Source organism: Miscanthus floridulus, chromosome 4 (genome assembly GCF_019320115.1).
Source record: "Miscanthus floridulus cultivar M001 chromosome 4, ASM1932011v1, whole genome shotgun sequence".
Taxonomy (NCBI): domain Eukaryota; kingdom Viridiplantae; phylum Streptophyta; class Magnoliopsida; order Poales; family Poaceae; genus Miscanthus; species Miscanthus floridulus.
Genome location: NC_089583.1, coordinates 113,641,870 through 113,650,540, shown reverse-complemented (window position 1 = coordinate 113,650,540; position 8,671 = coordinate 113,641,870). Strand labels below are relative to the sequence as shown.

The following is an 8,671-nucleotide window of genomic DNA, read 5'->3' as shown; positions in this document are numbered from 1 at the left end:
TAGATTTACTTATTGATAGATATTTATATGTATTAAAATATTTATCTACGCATTGTTGAATTTTTATGACAAAAAATTTTAAATTATCATAAACTAAACTTTGGTACCAAAAATTTTCAAAAAAACATAATCTTTCTCATTGATATCTACAATTTTGATTTGGGTGTTATTTCTACATATGAGTTTGTTTGAACAATTCAAAAGATTTGAACTTCAAGATATGAGAACTTCAAATAGAATTTTGGGACCGTAAATGGTTTCAAATGAAACAGCCGTCAGATAAGTTGTAGATTTCTTCAGGATCAACAAATTTAGTGTTGGTAGCTTCTTCATTCGAGTTTATTTGAACAATTTTAAAAATTGCATTTCAAAATATGAAAACTTCGAACCGAATTTTGGGACCATAAATGATTTTAAATGAAAAATATGCCAATTACAAAGTTGTATATCTCATCAAGATCTACAACTTTGGTTTTGGTCATTTCTCCATCCAAGTTTGTTCGAATAATTCGAAGAGAAATCAAATTTCAAGATATAAGAACTTCAAACATAATTTTGGGACCGTAAATGATTTTAAATGAAAAAAATTCATCAACTAATAGTTATGGTCATTTCTTCATCTGAGTTTGTTTGAATAATTTAAAAATATTGCTATTTTAATTATAGATTGTATTTTAAATAAATTTGGATTCATATTCAAAACAAAAAAAATCAATAAAGTGTATATAAATATTTTAATACATATAAATATTTGTCAATAGGTAGATCTAAGAATACAAAAAAATTGTAAGTAACTAAAAACTGAAAGTACTTGATTAAGTCTATTTTTGGCCCTTAACTCTTGCAGATGTCTAACTTTAGCACCTAAACTTAAAAAACTGTTCAATTTTGATCCCCGAGACGGTTTTGAGTGATTTTCGGACGGCTCAAAGTCAAAATTAAACGATTTTTATAGTGGAGATGCTAAAGTTAGAAGGGTTTAGAGTTGTGGGTTTAAATTAGATAAAAACGAAATTGATGGGCTAGAAATAAACTTATTTCTTTTATTTATGACGGAGGGAGTACAGCGGGCGGCTGCTGCTGGCGCATTGAGCTGCTACAACCGGAAGTCCGGACCGGCTGCCTCTGCAAACTGCAGCGAACAGGCCCGATCAGTCTACTGCCTCGACCAAGCCATCTGTTGTTTGACGGAGAAAACCGAAAAGTGACAAACAATATTGATGATCGGTCTGGATTTCGATGGCATACCTTCGTTCCGTTCCATCACTCTTTCAGTTGCAGAATGGTGACATGATGAATTGACATGTTCGCATAAGCCATGACTGAAAGTACTTGTTGACTGATTTATTATGAGAAAAATTATTATTCATTAACTTAAAAAATACAGCTTATAAGCCAACATGACGAATAATGATTGCACGACCCAAGGCATCCGAGACCGAGAAAGTCTGATCATTTTGGCCATTAGCAGCGTACGCCAGCGTGAGGGGTCCTCTATCGTAGCACCGGCGGAGCTTACACGTAGGTCAAAGAGGGCCATGGCCCTCCTGGCTGATTGAAAACTTCTATAAGGCCAGTCTCGACGAAGAGTTTCATGATATTGTTTACCAGACTGTCATGTCATGTGAAATAAAATAAAACTTAGAATGAAACAACCACTCTAGTTTCATTCAATTGTTTTATAGGTATTTAATTTCAAGACTCATAGAGAGTTGGTAATCGTGACAAGAGAGTTTCATCTAGATAAAACCCATTTCTTCTCTCTTTCTTAAATACACTGTCATGTCATCAAAAATAACTATGTGGCAACCTATTTAATGCAAATAAAACTCAAATGAAACTCCCACTGAGACTGGCCTAAGTAGCTATTAAACCAGTGATTAAAATCAATGAATATGCATATTAAGAAAAGAAATTAAAGCTAATAAGGGACATAGCTATAGTGCACCGCTTCAAGAGTGCCGATGAAAACGTTCCAACAACGGTCTCCAATTTGTGATAGACCGGTTTCGTTGCCATATTGCATGTTGGCGCGCGAAATTGATCACACAATACCACGATAACTATCGATGGGCGACGCAACTAATTTTGAAGACAAACTAGGAAAGGGGTTCCTCATCACTTTTGTGCCACAAAAGAGCAAAGATTACCACTGCCTGTTCGCTTGTTCGTAAACGATCGTAAATTTTCAGTCAGGAACATTGTTTTTCTCTCACACCAAACCGACCAACAGTAAATAATCCACGATACGATACGGCCTCCCGAACAGGCTGCCAATCCCTAATGGAGATTAGAGTTTAACATATACTATTGTACGTCCTAAGTAGAAATATATATATATATATACTATTGAAAAAATAATAGATTGACAATGTCGATTGGCTGGAGGGTTCAATCGGCCATGTACCCGGTGTTTATAATGATATGTCACGGTCTCTGGCCAGCTGTATCCGGCCAGGATTCTAAATTGGAATACATGCATGTTCGGTCGTATCAACCGGAAAAATCCAATGGCTAGATGTAAACAGCTCAATTACAGTTTTCTCCAATAATCTATTGTTCTGCACGCACCAATCAATCTAAATAGAATATTCCTAACCCTTAATTAGTTGGCCATCTTAGTCTGAATACAACAACTTCAAACCCTTGGTTGATCCAGCCGATCAATTGATTTGTGCAAAATACTTCCCTGATCACATACACAATTTTTCCTTCTATATGTTTAGTCCGGCCCTTCAGTATGAAGATGTCAATTGCGGTAATGTCCTAAGCCTCTTTGGCTCTTGCACATCCTGTCCAGCGCTAGCACCTGCTATTCCTAAAGACGGTACATGTTCTGTCGGGCCTGTTCGTTTCAATTTATCGGCTTATCAACCAGAATCAACAGTATTTTTCTCTCACAACAAAATAGTTTCAGCCGACTTATCAGCCGGCTTTAATACCAGCCAAACAGGCCCAGATCTGGTTGTCTCCTGCTGCTTCTATTATATTAATTAACTAATAGATCGATACAAAATAATGATTACCAACCGAATTAGCTCCTTGACAAATTAGGACCCATTTGGGTTATCTCCTCTAAACTTTAGAGCTAAAGCTCCAAATAGGGATCTAAATTAGCTCTAAACTTTTGGCCTACCTCCCATTAGAGCATTAGAGCATCTCGAAGACCTTTCTAAAATCTATTATTTAAATCATCATTCAAAGAGTTATTTGAGTTAAAATCGCTTTCGGTATCTTTATAGCCTCCAACATCTTTTTCTATATCTCGTGCACAGTACGTATAGAAAGTCATCATCGCTCTCCATTTTTAGCTAGCGAGAAATCCAGAATAGAGAATGTCTATATTTAGGTATCAAATTGAGGAGGTTGTTGGAGGCTATTTTTCATCAAAATCTCCAATCCTGTAAATTAGAAAATATATAAAGAGTCTCTTGGAGATGCTCTACCTCAAAACCGAGCTAAAGTGCTTTACAGTTTTTAGATCTCTAAAGTTTGGAGGAGAGGATCCAAACATACCCTTAAACCGGCTAATCAAAATATTTCTCAGCTAACAAACAAACAAGCCATAGCTAAAGCCAAATTTACTAACAAACTCGGCCAGCCAAATTATGCTATGAACACTGCCATGCCTTCAGGCCATCCATCCCTAGACGCAACGTCGCGATCGCGCGCGGATCGTAGGTGAGGAACGAACGGAGAACGTACGTGAAGGCTTAGGTTGATGCGCCGAGGGCCAGGTAAATATCGAGATCGAGGGGAACATGCTGGGTTTGTTGGACCCCGGTGGTGGTGGCCTGGTGCCCTCGTGGGCGTGTGGTACGACGTGGACAGGACAGCGGGAGGACGACGACGAAGCGGCGGCGGCACGCCTGGCGACTCCGATTCTGCACGTACGTCTGGTCCAGATGTGTGCTGTGTGGATCCGGAGTGTGGTGGAACTCGTGGACCGCCCGTGAAGTTGAAGCTCTGCTTCATCTCCGCCATCATGCTGCGAGGGGGCAGTGGAAAGCCTGGTTCCGTCGTCTTGAGGAATGGCCACCGTCATCGGCAAAGAAATTTTTACAAGTTGCAAGGTGATAAAGCACACTTTGAAACTAAAGGCCGAGGACATTGCACTTCGAACGGGCCAAGCCCAATAAGCACAGTGTTACCGACGAGACAGCGGGCTCGTTTTGAAGCTGTCATGGGCCGCCCAGTTATCCGTGTCCCGCGGACGCCGCTCCACTAGGGCACCGGCCATCCGCCAAGTCAGTCAGGCAGGCCTGACGCCTTCACGCTGCCCGTTATTCCATGACCGCTTCGGTCCGCACCGCCCAGAGCGCAGAGCCTCGGCCCCGGGCCCCGGGCCCCGGCCACACGCGCGCGCGCGGACCGCGGACCCTTCCCAGTTCCCAATCCCGCGCCGTCCGTGCGTGCCGACGCGGCACCACCCCACGGCATCCGGGGCCGGCGGACGGCCGGGCCAGTTCCTGCTGCGCGCCTGCGCCGCCCGTTACAGCGTAGTACTACGATGCGTGGGCGTGGCCCGCTGACAATAAACAAAGGATGAGACCCCACCGGCCTGTTCCGTTGTTTATGCTTCGGGGCTCGCGGGTGTCGCTCGCTCGTGCGCGCGGATGCGACGTCACTTGCTTCATTCACCGTTGCGTGCGTACGTGTTGCACGAGTGAGATGACCGCGGAAGTAAACTAGTTCGCGATATTAAAATTTGGGACCATTGGATCGATAGAATACATGGTGTGTGAACGCCGCTGGCCGTGCCGACTTCTTCCTTGCAAGCAACGCCTCGGCCCTCGCGTACGTGCGTTTACGAGCTGCCTTTGCCTGGTGCCTATGCCTACCTGATGATCTACCACGCACCCCGGATGGCCACATTTCACGCTGGACGGACATCCTGTTCGCTTGATCGTATCAGCTAAGTTTATCGATCATGATATAGTGTTTTTCTCTTACAATAAAATAGCATCAGTTGGCTTATAAGTTACAGAAACGATTAAACGAACAGGTGTTTGCTCGGCTCAGGGCCCAAGTAACACATGGTCTACCTTTAACGTTGTGGCCCAGTTTATGAGCACCCTGAATATAAAACGTTAGTGATTTCTTTTACTGCTCACAGTTAACACCACCACCCCTAGCTACATTCCTCCTCAACGAGCCGCAATTTGCTCATTGTTGATCGCCTCTATGATTTTATGTATGGTTAGTATGAGTAATACTGACATCTAAAACGTTCTTTAACAGTGCTCAGACAATGACCTTAACATAGAAGGTACTAGTTTAACACTAACTATATACATGGGAATTATTATGTTTTCTAGGTGGCATGTCAAATGGAGAATTTAGGCTTTTATACCAACAACATGTAAGGATTTTTCTCTTCTTTATTGGTCTACTAGTACATGGAAGTTTTCTTCCTTAAGAAATGTGTTTCATCGTATTCCACCAGACCCTACCAATGTCCAATCGCCGAGCAATACCGTTACGTGTACAGCCTTCTACTTACTTAATTGATTGATGGGTCGAATAAAGTCGTCATTGAAAATACATACGGTAGTGCGCCACGGTGCCGTCCTGTGCAGAACCTTTCGACTATAGTACGCGACTACATTAAACAACAGCGCGATAAGACCAGTGCCGTGCTTTCGTCGGGCAAGCAAACCCCGGCGCACGAAACGGCCGCGGCCGCAGAGAGACGTCACGGACTCACGGTAGGAAAGAAGCGACCTCGGCGGCCCACTTGGCGACACCTGCCCCACCCGGGCCGCGTCCCGTGGCCCCCGTCCGACGTGGCCGGAAGCGGCGGGCCCCGCTCCATAATTCACGCCCAGCCCACGTTAAAAGCCAGCGCCGATTGCCAATCACGCGCTCACGGGGAGGGGAGTAGAAGTAGATGGAAGCAGGCGGCGGCGGCGGCCACGACCGGCAGCTCGGCATCGTAACAGCAGCCGATGGCGATGAGCCGCCGATCTGATCTGTAATCTGTTCCTAGGCGCGCGCGTGTCCCCTGAGGCGGGAGCTCTGGAGGCCATGGAGAGGGAGCCAGTCGAGGGGGAGGAAGAGGAAGAGGAGGAGGTGGCGTGCGAGTGCTGCGGCTTCACGGAGGAGTGCACGGCGCCGTACATCGCGGGCGTGCGCGCGCGGTACGGCGGGCGGTGGATCTGCGGCCTGTGCGGGGACGCGGTCGGCGAGGAGCTCGGGCGCGCGTCCCCTCCCATCTCCCCCGCCGAGGCGCTGGACCGCCACGCCTGCGTCTGCCGCGGGGCGTCCGCGCCGCCGTCGCCCGCGGGCAGCCCCGACGACCTCATCGCCGCGCTGCGCCTGCTCCTGCGCCGCAGGCTCGGGTCCCCGCCGCCACCGGCGCCCAGGAAGGCGCGCTCCACGCCGAGCAGCCCGAGGCGCGATGCCGCCCCCGGCGGCATCTCCGTCGTCGCGGCCGTGGCCAAGGGGGCTGCCGGAAGCTCGCTGGCGCGCACGGGGAGCTGCTTCGCCGCGCTCGTCGAATGAGGAAGAAATCGAAGATGCTTGATGCAGAGGGAAAAACTGGGTAGTCTCTTTTGCCTTCAGTGGGTATTTCTTCTTGTTTCTCTCTACGGAGGAGTACGTAGGTAGTACTAGCTAGCAGTTACTACCAGGATTAAGATCAATAAACATGTATATATGGGGAGGAAGATCCACGAACTGTAATATTATTATTATAAATAGTTCTATGAGGAAAGGAAGTAATTCCATGTTTTTCTCAGGTACGGATCAGTGAATGTACATTACTTCTGGTTTCTGCTTCATTTGTGATTCTGCTCCTCCGCTTTCTCGAACGCAATATTCTGCTTCTGCGCTCGTTGTTGCGCTTCTGCATAAGAATCGTTGAAACACAATAATGTACTGTTGCTTGTATGCACAAGTCAGGTGTTGATTTCAGCTTCTGCATAAGCTTTAGCTTGAAGGATGCGATGATCTCTGGTCCCAAACCGAGAGCAAGCATCCAAAACGGGCGACGATTTCAGAGTCTTTGCATGATTGCACCGGATCGTGCTGATCCTTCCGTCAGGCACGAAAACTGCGGAATCTATACGGAGACGAACGGGTACTGCACAGCGACGCGTCACTAGTTTTTCAGCGCGCATGATCCACGCGGGCGGTCTCGCTGACGCTGATCGCGGAAATCGCTGTCCGTGCATCGCGCGTCGAGCTACTAGCTGCCTAGAGCCAGTCTCCAAGCTCGCAATCCAATCCTCCAATCCGTGCAGTGCAGTGGTACAGTGCTCCGCTACTGCCATCTCGATCGTTCCTTACAGTACTGTTTAGGGTATCTTTGGCAAGGTTTATGTTGGCTTCGGCTTCATCTATTTTGCGCAAATCGAGGCACTGTAGCGTGAAGCCGTTTTGTAAGTCGGGGTTAAAATAAACTAGAAGCCGGAAAAAGCTAATTTTTCTGGCTTCACCGGTGAAGCCGTTTTGGATGAGCCGTGGCAAATGAGGCTTTACTCAAGATCAATTTCTAGATTCGCAAGTAAAAAAAAAGGTTATAATCAATTTATATACCAATATTTATGACACCGATTAATTTTATAGATGATTATTTGTGGTCGTAAATATTAGTGTTTTTAATAATTTTGGTCAGTTTTAAAAAGTTTGATTTATGATAATTTCAATGTTGATTTGTTTAGAGGCAGAGGAGTACTGCACTGTCTTTATCTTCTCAGTCAGATCTTTCGTCCAAAATTAGCGGCTAATCTGTCGGCATTAGCGAAGATGCTGGAAACCGCGCAAATCTGTCCGGTTCGGCCGAAACGTATCGTGCTACGGACGAGCATGCTGACTAGCATTAAACGTTTTTTTCTTCTTTCAAAACAAAGTACTCCTACTCCTCATGTTCACACACGCTGCTGGCATTAATTAGGAAGACTTGAAATATCCCGGGGTCAGTCGTCAAGTGCACCCATCGAAATCTTATCCCAGCGTCATCTTCATCGCAACGTTAATTAGGCATTACTTATTACTGGCCAGTCTATTCGTCCTCCAGCTAGTGCGCCAAGATTCGTGCACTAGAGGAGGCTTGGCATGGAAGCACCGTGACAGTTTCCAAATATATTGCGTAACTTTGCGGTATGACGAGAATCTTTGGCTTTGGTCTTATCACCGCGTGTGATAACGGCGGTGATGGTACTTAAAAGTGAGACGCTGACGATGATTAGTTCCCTATGGTGGCTGCTCCGATGGATCCATATCAGCACGGCCCCTCTAGGTGATGTGGACTGAGAATCCATATCAAAGGGACGGATTGGAATAATCCGTGGTGGCAAATATTTGTTTACATGTATCCTTCTCACCAAAATCGTGATTTATGAACAGCAATACAGTCAGTGGCGGAGAGTGGCGTCAAACAAAGGAGGGGCTAATTCATCTTGCCTCTAACTTCTAGCTACTACAGACTGCCTGTGTTCTTAGGGGGTGTTTGGTTCCTACGAAAAAATTTTAGTCCCTGTCCCATTGGATGTTTGGACATATGCATGAAGTATTAAATATAGACGAAAAAAATAACTAATTGCACAGATTGTGGCTAATTTGCGAGACGAATTTTTTAAGCCTAATTAGTCCATGATTTGACAATGTGGTGCTACAGTAAATATGTGCTAATGACGGATTAATTAGGCTTAATAAATTCGTCTCGTAA

The 8,671-nt window shown here is 45.6% G+C and overlaps 1 protein-coding gene across 1 annotated transcript; it reads left to right on the top strand.

Annotated features, from left to right (window-relative positions):
* Nucleotides 1-5,859: 5,859 nt before the first annotated feature.
* Nucleotides 5,860-6,739, top strand: LOC136552692 (uncharacterized). The gene has a single exon (XM_066544255.1). The coding sequence runs from the start codon at nt 6,028-6,030 to the stop codon at nt 6,502-6,504; it is 477 nt and encodes a 158-aa protein (XP_066400352.1). The 5' UTR covers nt 5,860-6,027; the 3' UTR covers nt 6,505-6,739.
* Nucleotides 6,740-8,671: the final 1,932 nt, after the last annotated feature.

Coding starts and splice junctions, on each gene's coding strand:
- LOC136552692 (XM_066544255.1), top strand. CDS start 6,028: ATGGAGAGGGAGCCAGTCGAGGGGGAGGAAGAGGAAGAGGAGGAGGTG.